The sequence below is a fragment of the Selaginella moellendorffii genome, unplaced genomic scaffold (genome assembly GCF_000143415.4).
Source record: "Selaginella moellendorffii unplaced genomic scaffold, v1.0 SELMOscaffold_58, whole genome shotgun sequence".
Classification (NCBI taxonomy): Eukaryota; Viridiplantae; Streptophyta; class Lycopodiopsida; order Selaginellales; family Selaginellaceae; genus Selaginella; species Selaginella moellendorffii.
The window spans coordinates 580134-602948 of record NW_003314319.1 but is presented as its reverse complement, the minus strand read 5'-3'; the positions used below and the strand labels follow the sequence as shown (position 1 = coordinate 602948).

The window sequence follows — 22815 nt, the reverse complement described above, 5'->3', positions numbered from 1 at the left end:
TGCAACGTGGACCTACACTCTTTTCTAGAGGCTTGAAAAATGTAAACTTGCTTCCATTACAGCTTGACAGCCATTCCAACTGCTACTCCAAGTTAAGTTTGATCGCTGTAACTAGGCTACCTTAAGCTGTGATCAACTCACTGCTCCAAGCAGCTGACTCACTATGAGCTGAAACTGACTCGCTATGATCAGGCTGCTCCCAGCTAAGATCGACATAGGAGGTGAGGTTGCTTTGAGCCAAGGCCACGCTGGTCTCTAGCCAAGCAGATAGCTTATATACATATACTTATCCATGAATGCTTTCACCAAATGGCTTCATTACGACTCACCAGATGGCTGAAATCCTTCACCAAATGGCCGATCATGTGTTACCACGTGGTATTAATTATCCATATATATTTCTTCTTAGGGATCTCAATCCCTCACACTTTCTACGGTTTGCGAGTTGTAGGCATGCAAGTTAGTCATAGTATAAGTGCCCTTGAATCTCATCTGTTCTATCAACGCTGCTGCAGTTCAGGAGACACCAACGAATTCCCAGTCCCCCACACCGGAATTTTCATCTCCTGAGTCAAGGCAGAGCACACACGACACACCCATCTTGCCTTCCCAACGGACACTTGTCTTGCCTTCCCAGCGTGCACAAGCTCCTCAATCTCATCGTGGACTGTGGCCGAATTTCTCCCACCGCTGCACAACACTGCTGCCTACAAGCTTTTGGCTAACATGCACACATAGCATTGAAATGCCATAAATTCTTTGAATTTCATGGAGGGTTCCATAGCATTCTTTTGTTGATAAGTTTACACTCGTTCTTGCACTTGCATTTAATTGAGAGGCTGTGATTGTCCAGATTCACCTTATTAAAAGGCAGCTAATTCTAATGTTTCTTTGGCACCACACATCTTGGCGCAAGCATCCACGGAATCACAAAACCCACGCTCATCCTCCATGTCTATCGAGAGGTAAAGACCTTGGACAATTCTAAACTCTGTGCTGGATCCAAACCCGGGATCTATCTCCTCGTACTCGTGCTTCACCACTCTATCGAGATCCCCGTACCGCGCATCTAGAACGCGGCAAACGGCCGCCTTGAACAGCGACAATCTCACATTCACCTTGGAGGGCGTCTTGAACGCCTCAAGCGCTCTCTCGTTGCTCTCCAGCTCTCCAATGTTCTTTGAGCAGATCGCTACCAGGAGATGGCAAGAAGGTCCCAGTTTTTTCCACGCAACCTACGCCGCAACCGCTTTGTCCGTAGAGCCGTCTCGCCGAAAACACTCGGCTGCTTTGGTGTAGGAAATCGCCGACTCGGAGATATTGTTCTTGGATTGGCTGTGTGCGATGCCTTGCTTCATGTGAATCTCTGCTGTCCAGCTTTTTAACCGGATTGAAAGCCCTAGAGGCGATTTATTGGTTTAACTTATTAATCACCTTTATCTTTTGTTTAAAACGCTTACTTTAAAGAGCTTGCGATGTCTATGACGAAACGAAACTTAACGTCGCTTCTGATCATCCTTTGTATGGCAGTGTTTGCGTAGTCGATGGGAACTATCTCGATGTTGGGGAGGATTTGCTTATCGGCACAAAATTGGAGCATCTCTTCGATCTCTTTGCATCCGCCGGTTACGCTCCCGGAGATCGATCTCCTGGCTAAGAAACACAATATATAGAATGAGCCAAACAAGAAAAAAGTATGAAAGAAAAACTTACGCAACATCAAGTGTGTAGCAAATTCAATACTCGGTGGAACACCCACCATGACTAAGTGCCCTCCCGTCTTTAGAAGTGGGAGATACAAGTTCAGATCGTGTTTCCCTGCCGCTGTATCGATGATCCAATCTATGGATTTTCCTGCGGCCTGTCATGGTGAACAAACAAAGAATGACGTCTCGAGCCAGAGGAAAAGTATCTTAAACGTGAACTTACATGCAACGCTTGTGGATCTTTTGTGACGAGAAACTCGTCAGCCCCAAGGAGAGTGAGAGCGTCCTCTTTCTTGCCCGGCGATGTGCTGAGCACCGTCACCTTGTGGCCGAAAGCTTTGCCAAACTTAACGGCCATATGACCCAAACCACCCAGCCCGATCACTCCCAGGTGTTTTCCTGTCTGGGAGATCATACCATAGCGTTTCATTGGGCTATAGACCGTGATCCCAGCACACAATAGTGGAGCGGCATCGCTGGACGAGAGCTTGTCCGGAATTTGGAAAGCATACCTGCGAGACAACAGAAGGTTCGATCAAAAACTCGAAAAAACTTTGAAGTTTCTTACCTTGAGTGGACAACCATTTTGTTGGAGAAGCCTCCTTTGGTGATGGTTCCATCGATGTCTTCGTAGTTGTACGTGAGGAGCAATTTGTGGCAGTAGTTCTCCATTCCATTATCGCAGTCGTCGCAAGAGCCACAGGAGCGGCAGTAAGCTCCAACGGCAGCGCGGTCGCCAACCTTGAAGCGTGTCACATTGGAGCCCACCTCTGTCACCACGCCCACAATCTCGTGTCTATGGATGGAATCAAAGCCACGAGGAATAAAATTGAAAAGGTCAGGAAACTAGATAATTGAAGAACGAATTGGGGGCTTACCCAGGAACGATGGGATATTTGGTGTCGCCAAGCTTGTTGAAAATGCACACGGCTTCGGCGTAACAGATCCCGCAATGGGTGATTTTGAAACAAATGTCATCGTCTCCTATCGCTCTGGAGCAGAATCAAGGCAGAAAAATATCTCTGTCACTATACCTCCTAGAGAACTCGTGGCGCGAGAGAACTCCAGATTGATCCCGAGCTGCCCAACCCACGCATTCCACACCCATCGCCATAGTTGGACTCTACAGTCCCTGGAATATCTATGACACGTGTCTTGCCGCGTGGAAAGTGCTCTGGTATGCAAGTTGGTCGTTATCTCCGTCACCGGGAAAACGCTTCACAGTCGCCGGCTGTTAGGGTTTTCGTGGACTAGGTAGGGGCCGCATTCCATCGGATTGATCCGGGGGGGGGGGCGAGAATGTGGTGCAGGGCGAGGATGAAGCTGCAGAGCTTGCGGCGGCAATGCGGGATGCGTAGCGAGCTAGGAATGATCCAGATTCCGCGAAATCGATCGCTACTGCTGCCATGAGTTGCCGCGAGAAGCATAGTGCTGCGACGGAGGATTCCGGGGCTGCTGGGTGCCCAAATCCCCATCCGGCAGGGGAGCAGTGCCAATCGCTGCCGAGGTTCCAGTTCCCACCGGCCGATCAGCATGGAAGCTGGAATGCGGCGGGGAATTTCTTCCCGTTCTTTCCGAATGGTGCGGCGTTCGATGGAAAGACTTGCTGCCTGGCAATTCCACACTGTCTGTTGCCCGCCGCTCCACCTCCTCTCCATCCTCCGCCGCAAACTCCAGCTCACTGTGTTCTTGAGAATTCTCCCGTGAAGCAGCAGCACCAGCAGCAGCAACAGCCAGTTTGGTTCTACTCTAAGCTCTCCCAGCTCCAGTTTCTGTCGACATTGTTTCACAGCAACTTACTCGGGAACTTCCTGTGCGATGAGAGCTTTCACGGACATCCCCAGGTAACCGGAGGTGGCAACTTCTACTGCAAAGAGACCCCCTCCGCGGATGCCAGTGTCAACCATCAAACTCCAGCTCATCACGTCATGGGGCATCCACCATCGTCTTGCGACAATCCTTTTTTCCACCACCTCCTGCCACCACCACCACCACCACCTTGCTCCGTGGCGAGATTTCCCAGCTTCCAGGTTCCTGCGGCTTGTAATCCATCAGCGAAGCTGATCCCACAGAAGCTCTCGATTCCTGGAAGTTGTGAGCCGCAGCAGCAGCAGCAGCACCTCCACCACCATCACCAGCAGCAGCAGCCGAGGTGTTCTGGAGCTGGAGAAGAACCGCTCGTCGCAAAGTTTCCTGGAATGGATAGCTGCTTGTTGTGCCAGTCAAGAGCGCCACAAGCAGACATTCCTATGAATCTGTCCGCTCGGCAGCACCTTCTTCCGGCGTTGGGAATACCCATGCTCCAAGCCAAGCCTCAGTTCAATCCAACGACGATGACGAGCCAGCAGTGGACGAAGCAACGAAACGATGGAACTTTGAAATGGTCGGGCGTCCCACCACCTCCGTGTCAAGGGGTGGCAGAAAATACCTCGGCCTCGAATTCCTCCCGGCTCTTTGGCGAGCAGTCTGCTACTGTTGCTACTCAAGGCGACGTCGCTTCGCCGCAGAGTACTATATCTCAGCTCTGCGGTCCTTTACAAGAGATGGGAGGCCAGAGGAACCGTGTCAAGGGGCAGTGGAGCTTAGCCGAGGATAAGTCACTCGTGAAGCTCGTCAAGCAGTATGGCACGCGACGCTGGTCGCTCATCTCGACGTTCATGGCGAGTGAGTTTCACTGTTAGCAATGCCTCTTTGGATTTATGAAGAAGTGAGGTAAAACATAAGAAAGCTGGGGCTGGGGATGAACACTACGTGGGACTGAAGTGAACTTGGGGGGCTTGTTTCACAGATCGCTCTGGAAAACAATGCAGAGAGCGATGGGTGAATCATCTCCAACCGGATATTAGAAAGGAAGGGTGGACAAAGGAAGAGGAAGAGCTGCTAGTTCAAGCGCACTCTTACTTTGGAAATAAGTGGTCCGCCATAGCGAAGGTAAGCAAAAGCTTTCTACAGACTTGTTCAACTTATACTGATGTTTTGTCTATAAATTCCAGATGCTACCTGGAAGAACTGACAACTCAATAAAAAACCATTGGCATGCTGCTCTTCGTAAGAAGGTAATTCATCTAAAGTTACAATGAGCTACAACTTTTCGAATGGCAGGATCGGCATGGCAAATTGAGGTCCAATCTTTTGAGGGAATACATCCAGCAAAAGATGGCCAAAGCTGATAGCTCAGGTTCTCAGGAAGCGACAACGACGAGTTTGAGTATGGCCCAGGAACTGGCGCCAACAATCTTCGTCGGAGCAACAAGAGAAAGGCAGGACTTGCGCTGTTCAAAGGAACTAGCATAGTCCTGTCCAACGAAAGTGAAAATATCATCAAACGTTACATACGTTCGCGTCCTGTCAACCGCAACTTAGGCGGTGGATGTTCCATATAAAAGCTCGGGTAATGGGGATCGTCACATTTCTCAACCAGCAATGGCTGCTCCTCTCCATCGTCTTCTTGCCGCAGCCATCGTGCTACTTTCGGCTCAGGCAGCGCAAGGGGTTGAGAAGAAGAGATTGTTCCCAGCTATCTTCGTTTTCGGGGATTCACTCGCTGACAATGGGAACAATAACTTCTTCTTGACTCTCGCTCGAGCTGATATGCCTCCCAATGGCATCGACTTCCCGACTGGCCCGACTGGGAGGTTCTGCAACGGGAAGACGATCATTGACGTTTTGTGTAAGTTCGAGATTTTCTTTCTCTTTCTTTTCTTCTTCGAGACTTTTTTTCTTCTTTCTTACAGGCGACTTCGTTGCTCTTCCATATCCGCCTCCGTCTCTCGCTCCGACGACGACGGGACCAATCATCTTAACGGGAGTAAACTACGCGTCGGCTGCCGGTGGCATACTCGCATCCAGCGGTAGAAACTACGTAAGCTCGTAGACGTTTTTCTGCGTGGTTGTTTTCTAAGAGACTTTCTTTTTCTCTGCGATTTCCAGATCGACAACATGCCATTGCTAAAGCAGCTCCAGCACTTTAACGTCACTCTCGACGCGATCCGCAAACAGCTCGGCGTCGCCAACGCCACCAAGCACGTCTCCGACTCGATGTTTGCGATTGTAATCGGCAGCAACGATTACATCAACAATTACTACATCAACAGCACCACTCGCTCGCGTTACACAACCAGAGAATATCGAGAAGTACTCATCTCTTCACTGGAGAACAATTTTATGGTAAGCGTACTTTTGCTTCTCTCTTAACCAAAACTTGGATGAAACAGACCCTCTATTCCATGGGAGCAAGAAAGTTCGTCGTGTCGGGACTAGGCCCGCTGGGTTGCATCCCGTCCGAGCTAAACAGGAGAAACTCTACTGGAGAATGCGTGGAGTCTGTCAATCATATGGTAACCAGGTATAACTTGGCTCTCAGGAAAAGCATCAAAAGGATGAATTCAAAGCTGAGAGGAGCGAAGCTCATCTATACCGATGCTTACCGAGCTCTCCTCGAGATCATCCATGCTCCATCGTCATTCGGTAAGACTTCTAAGTTCTTCTACTGGTTTTTTTTTTCAAGGATCATATTTTCTCGTTGTCCAGGCTTTGAGAACGTCAACAGTGGTTGCTGTGGAGCTGGGAAATTCAACGCCCAGTTGCCGTGCTATCCGCTCATATCGACCGTATGCAAAACTCGTAGCAGCTACGTATTCTGGGACGCTTTTCACCCAACCGAGGCGGTAAACGTCCTCCTTGGCGCCAAGTTTTTCAACGGCAGCCAATCGTACGCTCGTCCCATAAACATCCAACGGCTGGCATCTGTCTGACGTGTATCCTTTCTTTTCGCCAGTTTGGCAAAAGATATAGTGACATGTGGAGCTGACGTGTTTTAGGGTTTAAGCAAGGATAGGGTTTTTGCTCATGGCGGGAGGCGCGAGCGCCGTGAAGAAAGAGGCCGCGGCCGCGGCGTCGTCCGTGGCCAAGGAGGCGGAGGAGCCATGGCTGAATGCGAATCCCACAGAGCACTACAAGCATTATGGCAAGAATTTGCGGGTAAAGAATTGGGCCATGGCTGGAGGGCTCTTGTGCTTCGTGGCGGGCGTCTACGCCTACACGATCCATGCGGTAGGATCGTCGGATGAGCTGCAAAAGGCCGTGGAGGAGTATGAGAGGAATCAAAAGGAATTGCAGCGGCAGCAAAGTGGAGGGCAAGTTCCAAAGCCAGCATAAACAGGTTAGAAATTTTCAAAAAAAAATGCTCATCCACATTTTCTCATACTAGTTTTGGACGTGATTTCTTCGTGGCAAATAAATGTAGATTTTGTGCTCGTTTGCTTTTTTTCCAGTGCTTGTTTCGTTGCGAAGTACTGGACTTTTGTTTTGGGTCGTTTCTCTTGAAAAGTTTGTTTATTGTTCTCGACAAACGCCATCTTCTGTGTCTGCTCGAATGATTTCGTCACTTTCTTTGTGCTTTCGTGCATCGCTGGGATTTTTGTGTCAATCGTTGTCTTTGTTGGATTGATTTGCTTTGCGTCTTTTTGAAGTCTTGGAGCCCTAGACTAATGCGGATTCTCTGTGATATGATCTTTGGTCTGTCAAGATCTTGGACTGCTTTGCTTTCGTTTCTTCGCTCGCTTTCAAGTACGTCCCTTTTACTTACAGGAAAAGCTAAACCCGTTGCTGTCGATTCATTCACCAGGTCTCCAGCGGAAATTTCCTGCGGTGGCCGCGTGTGCTTGTACCGCCAATAACACAAACGTTTTCTTTTGTGCTCTTGATTGAGTGGAAGCAGCACCAGCATCAACCAAAACGTTTTGGTTCACCAAACATGGGATTCTTCGTTTCCCTTTCGCTCGTTTGTCCATTTCTTATTCCTGAGGCCCGACTAAACATATTCGCGACTGCCCAGCTACGCGAGAAAAGCCCACCATACTGCCGCTGCTAGCTCGCCTTTGTGGTTGTAGACTCCATGTGGTGTTTCGTTTTTGCAGGCTCCAAAGAAGCAATCAATACGAAAAGGATGAGAAAACTCGATCGATGCATTGAATGCGTGGGCAGAAAAGGACAAATGATTGGACAAACAGCCAACCGACAAAAGCCACCATTTTCAAACCCCACGGAATATGCCCCGATTTTGTCACAAGAATTTGAGAATTTAGAAGAAATTAAAATCCTATCAATTAGAGATGAGCAGTTTGAAAGAATTTTGTCTAGCTATACGCGCTGTTCTTGCTGACACCCAAATATATATATACATTAGCGTCCTAGCTAGCTCTGCTGCATGGCGCTCTGCTTTAGGCTGGAAGATTCACAGCTGCACGGAAAAACAAGCATTTCATTGAGCTTAATAATCATGATAATTACAATATTAACATCATCAAGTTGACCCATTGAGACGTGCATGGTAAAAAAGAGGAAAAACGAGTATTCTAGAGCCTGCAATAAACTTACATTTCCTTCCTACAGTTGACGCGAGATGGCTTCGCGCACGATCACCGCGAAGTTAAGTGTTTTGAAGTAAAATTTTGTGCTCTCAGACAGCCAACTAGCGCGTTTACTTTTCACCTGGAATCAATCACACAGCCACGCAGCTCTTTCTTAAAGCTCTCGTCATTGTCTTCTCGGCATTAGGGCTTGGCTTTGAGCGGTTGTGCGGCACTTTGATCCATCGAGCTCTCTCAGCGGTATTCCTCTATTTCATTCTTGCTTTGAGTCTTTTGGATTTGATTCAATGGTGCTTCTCGCGCAGGTGTTTTCCATCGATTGATGCCACTAGCGACGACGACGACCAAGCTCTGATTCGACGCTAGCTCTGGATTCCGCGACAGCCATTCTCCTGCTTCCTTGATCCCATCTCTAAAAAAGTCTGTCAATCATGTAAAGCTCTCCTCTTTCCACTTCTCCCGACCTTTCCAAAATCTTTTCCAAAAAAAAGAAGAAAATCCTGCTCGGATGATGGGGTTCTCTTGAATCACCACTAGCTCATCGAGCAACAACAAAGAAAAAAAAAAAAACAGGAAAAAAAAGATTTTTTTTTTTTGCTAGCTATGGCGGACGAAGAACAACAAGGAAATCTCGTCAATAGCGCTGCGACTGGGACTGGGAATGCGAATGCTCCGGTTACTGCGCAGATTGTCCCTGGCAGCAACAGCAATGGCGTCGGCCCCGTGTACATAATGGCGCCGGATCGCATTTCCAACGTTTCCACCAGCTTTGGACGCTCGGGGCGGATCAACAAATGCTTCCCGGTCGACAGCTGCGTCATGGAGGACGGACTCTTCAGCGAATTCCAGGCCGCCATCGCCCCTTCCTCAATTTCGCGCCGCAAAAAGGTACCATTTCTTGCCATCTTTTGCTGCTTGGCGACTGTTCCATCCATCCTCTCTCGCTGCTACATTGCATAGAAGAGCTGATTTTTCGTTGCATCGTGATTTTTGGAGATCTAGAGATCTGGACAAGGTTTTGTTGTTCTTGTAGATTGGAGCAGAGTTCATTGGCACCTTCATGCTCATCTTCGCCGGGACAGCCACCGCCATTGTCAACGAGAAGACTTCCGGGAGCATCACCACTGTGGGACTGGCCGCCACCTCGGGCCTCGCGGTCATGATCGTCATCCTTGCCACCGGCCATATCTCGGGAGCTCATCTCAATCCCTCGCTCACGCTCTCCTTCGCAGCACTCCGCCACTTCCCTTGGGTTGAGGTACATTCTTTCTCATTCTTTTTGGTCTCTTTCTCGAGCTTTTGTCGATCGCGCGGGACAGGTTCCTCTCTACATCGGTGCCCAGGTCGCGGCGTCCATCTGTGCCGCGTTTGCGCTCAAGGGCATCTTTAATCCTTTCATGCATGGCGGCGTCACGATCCCGTCTGGAAGCTACTGGGAGTCTTTTGTTCTCGAGTTTATCATCTCCTTCAACCTCATGTTCGTCGTCACTGCCGTGGCCACAGACTCACGGGCCGTAAGTAGCACTGATCTTTTTCCCCGTTATTATTGCTCGATGTCTTTCTGCTGATTATCAATCCATTAATATCTCAAAGGTGGGGGAGCTTGCGGGGATCGCCGTAGGAGCAACTGTCATGCTCAACATCCTCATTGCAGGGTAAAAGTCCAGAGTAACTCAAGTGATTCTAGAACGACACTCACTAAATGGTTCCATATCTCACGCAGATCCACCTCGGGTGCTTCCATGAATCCGGTTCGTACTCTTGGACCCGCGATTGCTGCCAACAATTACAAAGGCATCTGGCTCTACATTGTCGGTCCAATATTTGGTGCTTTAGCTGGAGCCGCTGCTTACACGCTGGTCCGGCTTAAAGGCGAGCCTGAGCCCGGCCGTCCCCGTTTCAGCATGCGGAGGTAGTCTTTGTCGTCCGTGCATGCATAGCTATATAGTTTAATGTACTGATACAAATTAAAGAAAATACAAAAAAAATTAGGAGTAGCTTAGTTAAAATATGGAACACTTGCATGAATTACCTGTTTCTCTCTGAACTATGAACACTTTACCATTGAGCAGTGTCCAAGGTGAAAACACAGTACAGAAAACCAATAAAGCAAAATTCCCAAGGTTTATTCATTTTTCCCAGACCATTCCACTGAATCTAGTTTTAGTTAGTGATTTCAGATGGAGCCAAGTATACAAGGCAACGTATTCTCGCTCGTTGAGCTCAAGTTGATCAAATGCCAGGATTGCCTGGTCAATAAGCACCCTTTGGCATAGTCATATCTCCACGGTCGCCTTGGACAGATCCCAATCTCATCGTCTTTCACATCATCACCAGCATACAAAACAAAGAGCATCATGCCTCTGAAGCTCAACGTACCATCAGGGAGGCTGTCATCATCGCTTATGCGTGATGCCTATTTAAAGGAATTAAACCTGACCTAAAGCCGAGCATGGCAAGGAATACAAGCATGACAAAAGCAGGCTTGAGAGAGTTTTAGAAAAAATAAATATTGTAAAATATTAATAATAATAAGTGGTAGCATTATAGTATTAGTATTTTTTTCACCACTAGCAATACTATAAACAAAAAAAGAATATCAATGCTTTTTAATGAAGAAATTTTTTAAATATAAAATTTTAAAACAATTGAAAAAACCTATATATACACTCTAAATTAATTCTAAAATAAATGAAGAGCATCAATAATATTTTTAGTTTAGAATAGTTTGATAAATTAACCTAATGTGAGATTCTAACTCCACAATATGCTCTCAAGTTACATGCTATCAGAAGTTATATAGAACAATTTCACTAATTATTATTTTTCCAATATATTAATATATATATATATAATTTACTGAATCTACTAATTTAAGGTGAAGAAAAAACAAAGAATATATTCATGGATATTTAATATGTATGATTTCAATTTTTAAGGGTAGAAATATATTTTAGTTAAAGATATATTCTATGTTAAATAGGCACTAATCAGTAAAAATTAAACCTTTCTTTGATACCAAATATAATGCACTTTATTTTTTTTCTCTTTATTGTGTATTAAAAAAAAATTATAATTATTTTATCCCTAAAGTTTGTGTTCCCCTTAAAACTTTTTATATTTCATTTAGTGTTGTCGAGTCACAACCATTCCATAAGCTGTACACAGCTAAAAGATGGTGTTTATGATGTAGGATTTGCTATACTCATCCACCACTATCATGTTATGGTTGGGGAGAACAAGAAGGTTTTAAAAATCCATAGTGATAATATATTTAAATTTCATAATATGATTAAATGCATTATATTAATAAACCACATCCAAATACACTTTGAAATTTATTTAACAAACACAGCCTATATTAGTGATAATATATATATATATATATATATAAAATCTTTATTACCAGAAGATTAGAGAATAATTTTTTGTGTGTTACATGCAGTAGTTTTTCTTTTATTTATTAATCTAATTGATGAAATATAAGTTTATAATTATAAAAATATTTATATTTTTATAAATACAAGATTAATTTTATTGTATATAACCATTAGAATAAATAAAACATACTAGAAAGTGTTCAAAAAATGTTTAACCATTAAATAATAGGATATCCTAGAATATTTAAGTATATTTTAAATATATCTACTTAGTCCCTTATAGATTTGGTTAAGCCAAAACAAAATTTAGGGTATATTCATTACAATTACAGGCTTTTTATAGCAAAAAAATGGAAAAAATATTTTATGTATAATAAATTTAAAAAGTAAAATTACTTAATGGTTATTACAATTTTCTTTAAAAATTATTTATATAAAGAAAGCAAAGCACCAAATTTTATAATCAACTGCATTGTTATTTACTTCATTTTTAAAAATCTTTATTAATTTTTTCTTATGAATAAATAAGCAGTTGATAATTTAGAATGTTTATTAAGTACTTTAAAGAGTGTAAGTTAAAAACAACATTTTAAATTTATTCCTCCATTTAAAACGTTGTTGTAGATATATTTGTATTTAAAATAATTAACTTATAGTTACAGTAACTGAACTTAACATCGAAATATGTGCAGCTTGGCTACATATTCTGGTTACAGCATTATATACAGGCAAGTTATATGTAACTTCACACTTTCCTTCTTTCACAGGTGTAGCAACTTATGATCTGACATTGCCCACTTTAACGCATCGGAGAATGGGTCTAGACATTATGTAAGTACCTTCGTGGAGGTATGAGAGCGTCCTTGCCAGCGTCTAGTATCGACTATGCTTCATATGGTGCTTGCGATCTATTGCTTGTAAGAAGTCAGAGAACATCAAAGTTGGGGGAGGTTCATAGCTGGCTTTTGTTTATGTTCGCGGCTGGTTGTCTACTTCGAGCCTGAAAAGGTTTTGTAAGGTCAGCGCTGGGAGCGTAGGAACTGAAGTGCCAAAGCCTCTTGATCTGCCAGTGACATGGAGTCAAGCTCCATTTGCGAGGATTCCTTCATATCACCGTTGACGTTGTCTTCGTCCGAGTAGTCACTGTTAGAAACTGCCAAACGCGGAGCTTGCTCTTGATCTGTATCATCCATAGCTTTCTGTAACTTCGCCTTCTGCTTGTGCCTTTTGTCACGCAGTCTCTGTCGATCTAGCAGCCTGTCCTCCTTGTCTCTTTTCTTCATCTCTTGCTCCAATCTCTTATACCGCGCTTGGGTAACAGCAACAATATCTTCCTCTACACCTTCACGTAAAGAGGAATGTCAGACAAGTTAAAATAAAAGAGGAAGAACTGTACCTGTTACTTGCTCCTTGGCTAGTGTGGACAGCGGAGGCCCAGCATTTCCATCGTCATCAAAAACCAGGCGGTGAGATCCGGTTGTCTTCAAATCAATCTTAAGCTTCATCTTTTTCGACTTCTGCGGTTTTGGCCTAAACAAAAACAAAAACTCCATGTATGGAAAAGAGAGAATCAAAATTTTACCTCATAGCAGTATCGCCTGCCTCAAGTTCGTCTCTTGGTCGCTTCTTGGGCTCATCGTTGTTCCGTTCCTCTCTTGGTCGCTTCTTTTGGAAGAAGGGCTCATCGTCGTCCTTCACGGGACGGTTGTCGTCTTGGTCAGTCTTGTGTTCTGCCTCAGGCATTTTGAGAGCATAGCACACATTTTTCCCGGCGCTACTCTGCCCTTTCCCAAGAAACCGAACTCGAGGGACTGATGGCAAGCCCAATGATGCCGCATATTCAGGTATGGGAAGCTTGTGGACGTCAAAGACCTCTTTATTGCCTTGTAAATAAACCGATCGTAGATATGTCGTGAAAGCACGTTGAGCCATGTACTTGAGATCAGCATTCTTTGAAAGAAGTCCCGAAATCAGTTGTGACACGGACTGGATCTTCTTTTCATTCGGCTGCAACAAATCAACATATTCGATCAGGACAACATTGTTAAACACCAGATTACCTTCAAAACTTTAATCGGGATCTTCGCTTCCTCGAGTAAGGCCACCATTTTTGTTTCTGACGGAGACAATAGAAGTAGGGAGCGGCCTGAAGCTTTGTAGCGGGCAGTTCTACCAACACGATGGATATACGTCGCAACGTCTTCGGGACAGTCGGCCTAAAGTCAAAGTGATTGGCACCTGTCGAGGGAAAAACAAATAGCAGCTTTTACCTGAACAACCCAATCAACTGTCGGAAAATCCAGTCCTCTCGCAGCGATATCGGTTGCAAACATAACCGCGTACTCTGCTTCCACAAACTTGTAAAAGGCATCTAATCTGCCACCCTGCTTCAAGCGTCCATGTAAGCAGGTGAGAGGAACTCCAGGCCGGAGATGCTTGAATGCCTCATATACGAACTTCACCTGGTAATAACACTCGCGGTTTGTAAGAATTCAAGAAAAAAAAAAGTAAGAAGATACCTGCTTGCAACTGGAAAGAAACACAAGAACTTTTGCTCGAAGGTGAGATTTGATGAAACTCCAAAGCGTATCGATCTTTTGATCCAAGGGAACAACCATGACAGTTTGTTGGAGTCGCGCAGGTGTTGCTACAGCAGACTCGGCATGCACGGCCAAGTACTCGGGGGACTGCAAGCTAAGCCTCGCAAGATCCTGGACTGACCGTGTCTGTGTAGCCGAGAACAAAAAAGTTTGACGCTCCTTTGGAATCTGAGCAATGATCTGGTTGAGAGTCCCGGCAAATCCCATATCCAAGATGCGGTCAGCTTCATCCAACACCAGCAGCTTAAGAAGATAAGGATTAAAGATTGAATTTTTCAATGGAAAAGGAATGGATCGCATACCTTGAGCGGGGAGCAATCGAAATTCACAGTCTCGTGCATGTGTTGAAGCAAGCGCCCGGGCGTGCAGACGAGAATGTTGAGGCCATTGACACTCTGCTTCTCAATGCTCACGTCCTTTCTTCCTCCTATCAACAGGCCCCCGCTAAGGTCGTGGAATTTGCCAACTTTGCGAAGCTCGTCAAAGATTTGCATCGCGAGCTCGCGAGTGGGAGATATGATAAGCGCACCAACGCCATCCATGGAGGTCCATCGTAGACGGTAGAGCTTCTCAATCACCTGCATTGCAAGCCCGACGATCACGATCAATGGAAAAGAGAATGGAGTGAACGGCTTGAAGGAAAGAAAAGAAGAGAAAGAAGAAACGATCAGCTTAACTGGAATGAGAAACGCTAGCGTTTTTCCCGACCCCGTCTTGGCTGCCCCGAGAATGTCCCTCCCACACAGTGCGTGTGGAAGAGCTGCCCTTTGGATGTCGGTCATAGTCACATACTTGGCGTCCTTGAGACCATCCAATGTGAGCCGCGAGAGAGGCAGCTGCTGGAACAGCGTGGCGCCGGCGTAGGGCTTGAACCCTCCAGCCCCTGGACTCTCATCGAGCTTCTCCCCGAGAGGATTGGAGCCCGATCGCGGCGCTCCGGCCTCTATTCTAGCATCAAGCTCCGCAATCTCTTGCACGGACCTGGAGGCCTTGCTGGAATTCTTCTTCGGCGGCCTCGCATTCTTCTTGGCATCCTTCTTCCTCTCGCGATTTTGCTTGAGCTTCTCCGCCCGCCACGCCCGGCCTCCTCCCATCCGCAAACCCTGGAAACCCACTTTTAGGGTTTAAATTTACGCATTTTAGGGTTTATGCTACTGATCTCATTTGCTTTGGGCAAATGTATATTTCTTCGTTGCCTGTAGATCCCCCAAGGCGCTAGGGTTTGTGGGACGCGATCGGGGAGGGGGGAGATCGAGATCACGGCGTGGAGGTAAATCGCTAGATAGGCTTAGCCCAGCAGGGGGCGGCATTCTCCCTCGCCGCCGCATGGCTGCAGCTATGGTAGACGAGCCGCTCTATCCGATCGCCATTCTCATCGATGAGCTCAAGAACGAGGACATCCATCTCCGCCTCAACTCCATCCGCCGCCTCTCCACCATTGCCAGGGCTCTGGGCGAGGAGCGCACCCGGAAAGAGCTCATTCCCTTTCTCAGTGAGAACAACGACGACGACGACGAGGTGCTCCTGGCTATGGCGGAGGAGCTCGGGGCGTTTATCCCATATGTTGGTGGCGTCGACTACGCCTATGTGCTCCTCCCGCCGCTCGAGACGCTGTGCACTGTGGACGAGACCATTGTTCGCGAGAAGGCTGTGGAGTCGCTTTGCCGGATTGGGTCTCAGATGAAAGAAAAGGACTTGGTGGATTGGTTTATCCCTCTCGTCAAGGTAAGCCCTGCTCGAGAGTTCTTCTACCTTTGTCTCAATTCTCTGGTTTGTGATTCTTGCAGAGACTCGGGGCGGACGAGTGGTTTACCTCTCGCATCTCAGCTTGCTGCTTGTTCCATGTAGCGTACCCGAGTGCTCCAGAAGCAACGCGGTCGGAGTTGAGATCTGTTTACAATCATCTCTGCCACGATGATCTGCCCATGGTGAGGCGGTCGGCGGCTTCGAATCTGGCAAAGTTTGCAGCCACCGTGGAGCCGGCTCATCTGAAATCTGATATAATGTCGTTTTTCAAAGACCTCACACAAGATGGTAAGTGTGTACGAGTGACTGGCTGTAAACTGGTTTGAAGCGCTGTGGGACTTTGTTTTGTAGATCAAGATTCACTGAGACTTTCGGCGGTAGAAGGCTGTGCTGCGTTGGGCAAGCTACTTGAGCCTCAAGATTGCATAGCCAATATTCTTCCAGTTATTGTTAGTTTTTCTCAGGTGAATCTAAAAGCTCTTCAACTCGTAACCTGAGAACTGACGTGCTGCCTTTTATTATCAGGATAAGTCCTGGCGTGTACGCTTTATGGTTGCTAATCAGCTCTACGAGCTTTGCGAAGCAGTAGGTGCGGAGGCTACGAGGTAGTTGCATCACATTATTCTGAGAGCATTGAGGGCCTGACGACGTTTTCTTTCAAAGGACCGAACTCGTTCCAGCTTACGTGAGACTTTTGCGTGACAATGAGGCGGAAGTGCGCATCGCGGCCGCGGGCAAGGTGACCAAGTTTTGTCGTATAATCAGCCCGCAACTAGCAACGCAGCAAATTCTTCCCTGTGTCAAGGTATGGAACACTCTTTACGAGGTTTAGAAAAATTAACACTGTGTTTGGAATAAGTGCAGGACTTGGCAATCGATTCATCGCAGCACGTTCGAGCTGCACTGGCATCAGTGATTATGGGTATGGCTCCAGTACTAGGAAAGGTAATAGAAGTTTGGATTCAAACAGAGGAAGGACAATGCCAGCATGTTGATGGTTCGTCTCTTTGTGCAGGAGGTGACTATTGAGCAGCTTCTACCGACATTTCTGGCGCTATTGAAAGATGAGTTTCCTGATGTGCGGTTGAGTATTATGAGCAAGCTTGATCAAGTTAACCAGGTGCGTCCAAAAAAATTCTACTTTCAAAGCTGACAAGCGGAGTATGCAGGTCATAGGTATAGACTTGCTTTCTCAGTCTTTACTGGAGCTGGCCGAAGACAGACACTGGAGAGTACGGCTTGCGATTATAGAGTACATCCCTCTCCTTGCAAGCCAGTTGGGAGTGGAAGTTTTTGACGATAAACTTGGTTCTTTGTGTATGCAATGGCTTGGGGATCAGGTACTGTGCTTGTATTTGCAATTCATCTGGTGATAAAACGAACTGCTGTAGGTGTTTTCAATCAGGGAAGCTGCCGCGAACAATCTTAAACGCTTAGCGGAAGAATTTGGTCCTGAGTGGACTTGCCAACACATACTTCCGCAGGTGAGAGGTTTTTTGTTTTGAGTAGTGGTCCTGACACTCGCTCCTCTCTCACAGGTGATCAACATGATTAACAATCCTCACTATTTGTACAGGATGACGATTTTACATGCCATTTCTTTATTAGCTCCAGTTGTTGGGGGCGAGGTTACATGCCAGACATTGCTGCCGGTGGTTATCAATGCATCAAAAGACAGGTGCTTGAATTTTTTCCATTTTGTTTTTAGCCTTTGGATAACTTGTGTGTGCCATGCCAGGGTCCCTAACATAAAATTTAACGTGGCCAAGGTGCTAAAGTCCTTGATCCCGACTGTGGATGCCTCGGTAAGCTTTGAGAGAGCTTGTGAGAAGCTGCTAATCTCTTTTCCAAACTTCAGGTGGTGGATCAAACCATAAGACCCACCCTACAGGAACTAAACGAGGATCCAGACGTCGACGTGAGGTACTTCGCAAGCGAAGCTCTCAAGGCGTGCGACGACACCATGTCGACATAAGAAAAAGCAAGCTAGAGCGATTTTTGTAGCGAAACTAATGCCAGGAACAAAGAAGGAGAAAGAAGAAGAAGAAGAAGAAGAGAATTGGAGCTACTGCTGCTGGATTGGGCATGAAGGAGCGAAGAGAGAGCGAGGCGGCTAGTGCTTTTCACCTCACAAGATTTGTTTCGTGGGACTCCTCGTGTAAAACTAAGTGCTGGCCGTTGGATTGCGCGTGCAACCAAGAGCTCAAACGCTGGCCGTCGGATCTCGGCACTAGACGGTTAGGGTTTTTGTGGGGCTCGCTTTCCACCATGTCCTTGTCGGCCCAGGATCCGTTTTACTACATTAAGGATCAGCTGGATGAATTGGTGAGGCAAACGCTTGATTCTAGCGTTTTGTTTGATCGGATTTGTGATCCAGGTGGGCGGATTGAATTCGAGCTATTTGAGATGGCAGGGGCTTCCGGCATCGCTGGAACGCGATGGGATTGCCAAGCAGCTGGTTGAGAAGTGTGGGAGCATCGAGAGACAGGTATGGGATTTGCGATTTGCCTTGGCAAGAGGGTTTAAGAGGGGTTTTTAGTCTGTGTGGAATTTTGTTTGGCTTGGAAGGTGGATGAGCTTGACCGAGCGATAACTGTTGCAGAGAGGAATCCCGCCAAGTTTCGAGTTGGGCCGGCCGAGATCGAGCAGAGAAGGAGATGGACGACTCAAACCAGATCCAGGGTGAGAGCTTTGAGAAACTTAAAAAACTTCTTCTTTTTGAGAGCTTGGGCCTGTGTTTATTAAGATTGGTGGCATAAAAGCTGCTGCTCAAGATGCCGTGCAAAAGGCCCAAGCTGCTGCTCCAATGGGCGGTGCTCGATTTGGAGCTCCTCCTCCAACTCAAAAGCAGGCCTCGGATTATTCACAGCACAACGATGACTACATTGCTTCCGAGTCGGACAGACAGAGCCTTCTAATGCGGTAAGAAATCGTTTAAAAGCTTTTCTTTGTGCCCTCGTCTCCTTTTTGTCTAAATGATGCTTGAACCAGGGAGCAGGATCAAGACTTGGACGACATCAGCACGAGCCTTGAGAAAATCGGTGGAGTTGGAGCGACCATCCACGAGGAGCTCTCTCAACAGGTCAGGTAAAAAAAAATTACGAAGTGCTTGGCGATTGACAGAGCTGATTTCTTTTTTAAAATTCAGGAGGGTATGATCGATGAGTTGCAGCATGATGTTGACAGCACCTCTAGCAAGCTCGCCTATGTCCAGGTCAAAAAAATCAAACTAACAATGCTTAAATAATAATCGTTTGGATCTCTCAAGGTTTTGCTGGATCCTTGCAGAAAAAGCTGGAGCATGTAATAAGAAAGGCCGGATCTAAAGGGCAACTGGCCATGGTGGCGGCCTTGGTCATCCTCTTGATCATCCTTGTCTTTCTAGTATTCTACACGTAACAGATGAGATGAAATAAACTACATGCAAAAGCTTCACAAACTTAACGTGCACTGATCCATAAAATAAGTGACAAAGAAGTATTTACAACATAAAGCGATAAGAAGGGGTTTGTGTTGTTTGAACTTTGCCAAATGGCATGTAGGTGGGAGAATGGCGCAAAATCTGTGGGCGGACCTGGGAAAGTCTATCCAAGTGGGCGGACGCAATTAAACTAGAAGAATAAGTAGCTAGCGTTTCAGATAGGAGAACCAAAATGAGTGATGCAAACCTTAGTGCTTGTCATCCACTCTCAGTCCTGCTAAACGCCATGTTGTGGCGTCTTGGATGACACTATTGCAATTCTCATTGTTGGAGTGTGGGGGCTGATTATTGTGGCAATGGTAGCAAACGTGGGTATGGTCACTGTTCCTGTATTTGCCATATTCTAGGATATTCTTCATTCTAACGGAATGTGATATTCTGTTTTTGTCTTAGAATATACCAATTGCTACAATCAAAGATTTAATTACTCAATTTACTAGCCAAAATCTTTTTAAGTGCTACAATCACTAAAATGTATTAATCAAACTCCCTTTGATATGGTATTTCTTGTGCCCAAAAATCATGAACCTTTTGCTTTTCTGCAAGAAAATTCAATCCACACTTTTGACATAAGACACCATAGTAACACCAACTAAACAAAAGAATTGACACACAAACGTTTTTCCACAAAAAGATTAAGAATAAACTCACTATGGAACAATTCTTAAAGGTACTATTGTAAAATTAAACTATGTAAAACATGAAACTTGTAACTTAAAATATTTGTATCTACTATAAGAGAAATATAGTTTATGTTTCAAAACCTTTAGAAAAATTAGGGATTTATCTTACATTAGAAGGTGAAGGATGTACATTTTAAATATAAAATTTTTTAATGGAAAAGTATAATGAAAGAAAGCTTCATATTTAATAATCTTCCTTGTAAATAACAATAAATTATAGATATTTATTTATTTATTTATCAAATACTAATTTATAAATATAAATACAAACAAGGAATTAGCAGAATTCTTTATCTTTGACTCACTTTGACAGAAAAAAACAAAAAAACAAAAAACTTTAACAAGAAGACCCCCAGTATGCCAAAAACATTTTGGCAATGAATGCTAAAATTGTATCGATTTTGTCATTGAACAAAGTCATGTTCAACAAGATTGAAAATCTTCAATAAATACCACTACCATATTTGAAAATATATTGAAAATATGGCTTCTAGGAGGCTCCATAGCAATTTAATAATGGTAGTACATTTAGTGTGTTTTTCAATGTTAGTGCTTGTTACCCAGAGCCAACCATGCTCACAACCATGTTGTGGCCTCCTAAATGACAAAAGCTTTTACTATTGTAATCGTGACCAGTGTTGCAGCCAATAGAAGTATTGTGGTAGAGGTATTGAATTTTGTGGCAAGGGTTGTAGACATGGATATGGTGCTTGTGATGACATTGATGCCAATCCCAACTCTACAATTAGTCTTCACAGAAAATTCTAGCATATTATGTTGTTAAGTAAGTTTGTTTTTCAATAACCACCATGTTAAAAGTCATCTATATATTTTCTATATTTTATAATTTAAACAATAACTTACTCTAAATTACTTTTTTTTACAGATATACTAATCATGTTCTAATTAAGGTAACCAGAAACTAATGAGTAGATATTCATTTTAGCCACAATTCTAATTCTTTCTCATATTAAGTTTGTGTTTGCAAATTATAAACGTTTACAGTGATTGCTTTTAAAAATCAATTTTCTATGTTATTTTTATAATTCTAGCTAGCATGTAATGAAGAATGTTAAGAATTTTCTAATTAAGAAATATTAATGACTTGCCAGATAATTATAGACATATATCAGAATCTAGCATATTCTTCCGAATCATCTAAGTTCGAGGTGGCGGGGACACGTGTGTCCATGCATAGAGTGAGAGACGAATTAAAATACGGCCGAAGCTGTTTAGTTCCTGCATAGCGAAGAGAAGGGGAAAAAGTACGTATACGAAGGATTGTTGTGATGATTTCCATCCAGCTTGGTATGGTATAGACTGTAAGGCCCTACGGCCATGATAAGTAGAAGAGACGGGGTGGTGGAGTGGAAGTGAATCGAAACGCTGACGCCGAAGAAATGATCCGGGAAGCACATTTCCATTCATGCCCCGCGTGCCCCGCCCAAAATCATAGGGCATGAGAAAGCCAGCCAGCCAGCCATACCGGCATGGATCATGGATGGATGGTGAGCATGGCCGCATCAATCATGTGCATGGGGGCATGCATGGCGTGCCGTATAAAAGTACGGGCGTGCATGGTGGCATGCTGGCATGCATGGCGACACACACCCTTCGCATTCAAATGTATAATATATGCATATCCCAACATCATGGACTATACAAAGTTAAGAATGAATGATCATCAAGGTGGTGGTGTGATAACTTGGGTTTGCATGCGCGCGTGCCTTGGGGGCTCATGTTTATGGGTTGTGTAAAACTTATGCGTTTCTCGCTCCCACAATTTGATAACATTTTTGTCCCCCTCTTGTCATTCATTCGTTTCATTTCAGTTCCCAGTCAATTGATATTGTTTTGTCAGTTTGAGACAGCACACAGCACACAAACGAAGATAGTAACCATGCGAGCGGGAGAAAAACGAAATAAAAAACAAGCATGGTTATATTCGTGGGTGCAACGCGCTCCATTTGCAGTGCTCCCTGCTATAATGCTCGAGTTTTCTTTCGCGCGTTCTGGCCTATCCATTGGAACAGAAGACCCCACAAGATCCGCGTGATCGAAACTTATGCGGGAATGCGTCGGATGACGTTTCGAGGCGCAGCCAAAGGATTCGAACCTGCATCTGGTAGAGAGGAAGAGTGAACTGCAATAAAATAACACGTACCGAGAGAGAGCGATTAGAAAATACCAAGCTTTCCAATGCGATGGGCGATGATGATAATGATACAGCTGAGCTAGACAAAAAGGCGTCTTGTATACTTCTATAACGATCTCCAACGATAAGCTTTTTGCCACCGAGAAAGGCTACACGGCTCAGGCAGCTTCATGATCACGTATTATGAACCCCGGAGCCTGCAAACCCACCATCGAGCAAATTCAGTTTGACCAGCCAGCCAGCCAATGAAACGCTTCAGTACTTGCCTAGGAGCAACGAGTATAAATTGCCAAGCAGCAGCGCCGGGGAGAGAAGCAAGCAGCATCCTCAAAGTTCCTCGCTATAGCTCTTTCGAGTTCTCGTTTTCTTCCGGTTCTCTCGCCTTGCAGAGTTATGGCTATGGCTGGCAACACGCAGTAAGTAAACACACCATCAGTTGTTTGTCTCAAATGCCATTTTGCTTACTTGGTTGCTTGGGTCGTGCATACGAGCTTTGGTGACTACGTGACTTTTGTTTGGCTTGCTTGGTTCTCGGCCCCGGATCATGCACTCTTGCTTTCTTTCGCTGTCTCGCGAGTATAATAGACGTAGATATGCCGGTGAAGACTTGTGCGAGTGGAGACTTGTGTGAGTTGCTTGGACACCACCTGTTGTCTGCTTCCGAGTTGAAATTCCCTCTCCAAGAAGTTTGTT

At 45.2% G+C, this 22815-nt stretch overlaps 5 protein-coding genes and 1 long non-coding RNA gene across 10 annotated transcripts; 3 read left to right on the top strand and 3 right to left on the bottom strand.

The window, feature by feature from the left end:
- Positions 1-1378: 1378 nt before the first annotated feature.
- On the bottom strand, positions 1379-2843 carry LOC9651137 (probable cinnamyl alcohol dehydrogenase 1). The gene is made up of 6 exons (XM_024688560.1): positions 2741-2843; positions 2585-2698; positions 2275-2502; positions 1930-2218; positions 1714-1861; positions 1379-1653 (listed from the first exon to the last, which is right to left on the bottom strand). The coding sequence occupies exons 1-6, from the start codon at positions 2818-2820 to the stop codon at positions 1457-1459; spliced, it is 1056 nt and encodes a 351-aa protein (XP_024544328.1). The 5' UTR covers positions 2821-2843; the 3' UTR covers positions 1379-1456.
- Positions 2844-3721: 878 nt separating this feature from the next.
- On the top strand, positions 3722-7563 carry LOC9651135 (GDSL esterase/lipase At1g71691). Of its 5 annotated transcripts, XM_024688617.1 has the most exons (9): positions 3722-4418; positions 4495-4637; positions 4700-4762; positions 4809-5376; positions 5441-5568; positions 5637-5873; positions 5921-6173; positions 6237-6867; positions 7333-7563. In XM_024688617.1, exons 4-8 carry the CDS (start codon positions 5130-5132, stop codon positions 6458-6460), a joined length of 1089 nt encoding a protein of 362 aa, XP_024544385.1. In that variant the 5' UTR covers positions 3722-4418; positions 4495-4637; positions 4700-4762; positions 4809-5129; the 3' UTR covers positions 6461-6867; positions 7333-7563. The 5 variants fall into 5 exon arrangements, with proteins under 5 accessions (XP_024544385.1, XP_024544384.1, XP_024544387.1 ...); XM_024688616.1 differs by having other exon boundaries at positions 3722-4637; XM_024688619.1 differs by having other exon boundaries at positions 3722-4637; positions 7296-7563.
- A 633-nt stretch (positions 7564-8196) lies between these two features.
- Positions 8197-10114, top strand: LOC9654951 (aquaporin NIP6-1). Its single transcript, XM_002983512.2, has 6 exons — positions 8197-8317; positions 8383-8965; positions 9111-9335; positions 9397-9591; positions 9671-9732; positions 9801-10114. The coding sequence occupies exons 2-6, from the start codon at positions 8681-8683 to the stop codon at positions 9991-9993; spliced, it is 960 nt and encodes a 319-aa protein (XP_002983558.2). The 5' UTR covers positions 8197-8317; positions 8383-8680; the 3' UTR covers positions 9994-10114.
- Positions 10115-12193: 2079 nt separating this feature from the next.
- LOC9651134 (DEAD-box ATP-dependent RNA helicase 32) lies at positions 12194-15181 on the bottom strand. The gene is made up of 8 exons (XM_002983417.2): positions 14735-15181; positions 14360-14635; positions 13977-14300; positions 13728-13919; positions 13518-13673; positions 13040-13464; positions 12854-12987; positions 12194-12799 (listed from the first exon to the last, which is right to left on the bottom strand). The coding sequence occupies exons 1-8, from the start codon at positions 15149-15151 to the stop codon at positions 12477-12479; spliced, it is 2247 nt and encodes a 748-aa protein (XP_002983463.2). The 5' UTR covers positions 15152-15181; the 3' UTR covers positions 12194-12476.
- A 68-nt stretch (positions 15182-15249) lies between these two features.
- On the top strand, positions 15250-18011 carry LOC9651133 (serine/threonine-protein phosphatase 2A 65 kDa regulatory subunit A beta isoform). Its single transcript, XM_002983511.2, has 12 exons — positions 15250-15782; positions 15845-16091; positions 16155-16267; positions 16329-16408; positions 16467-16608; positions 16668-16748; positions 16819-16923; positions 16973-17143; positions 17195-17287; positions 17342-17481; positions 17542-17608; positions 17662-18011. The coding sequence occupies exons 1-12, from the start codon at positions 15384-15386 to the stop codon at positions 17776-17778; spliced, it is 1755 nt and encodes a 584-aa protein (XP_002983557.2). The 5' UTR covers positions 15250-15383; the 3' UTR covers positions 17779-18011.
- Positions 18012-21784: 3773 nt separating this feature from the next.
- LOC112351137 lies at positions 21785-22316 on the bottom strand. The gene is made up of 2 exons (XR_002994005.1): positions 22132-22316; positions 21785-22089 (listed from the first exon to the last, which is right to left on the bottom strand). It is a non-coding gene; the product is annotated as an uncharacterized LOC112351137 (long non-coding RNA).
- Between the last annotated feature and the right edge of the window lie 499 nt (positions 22317-22815).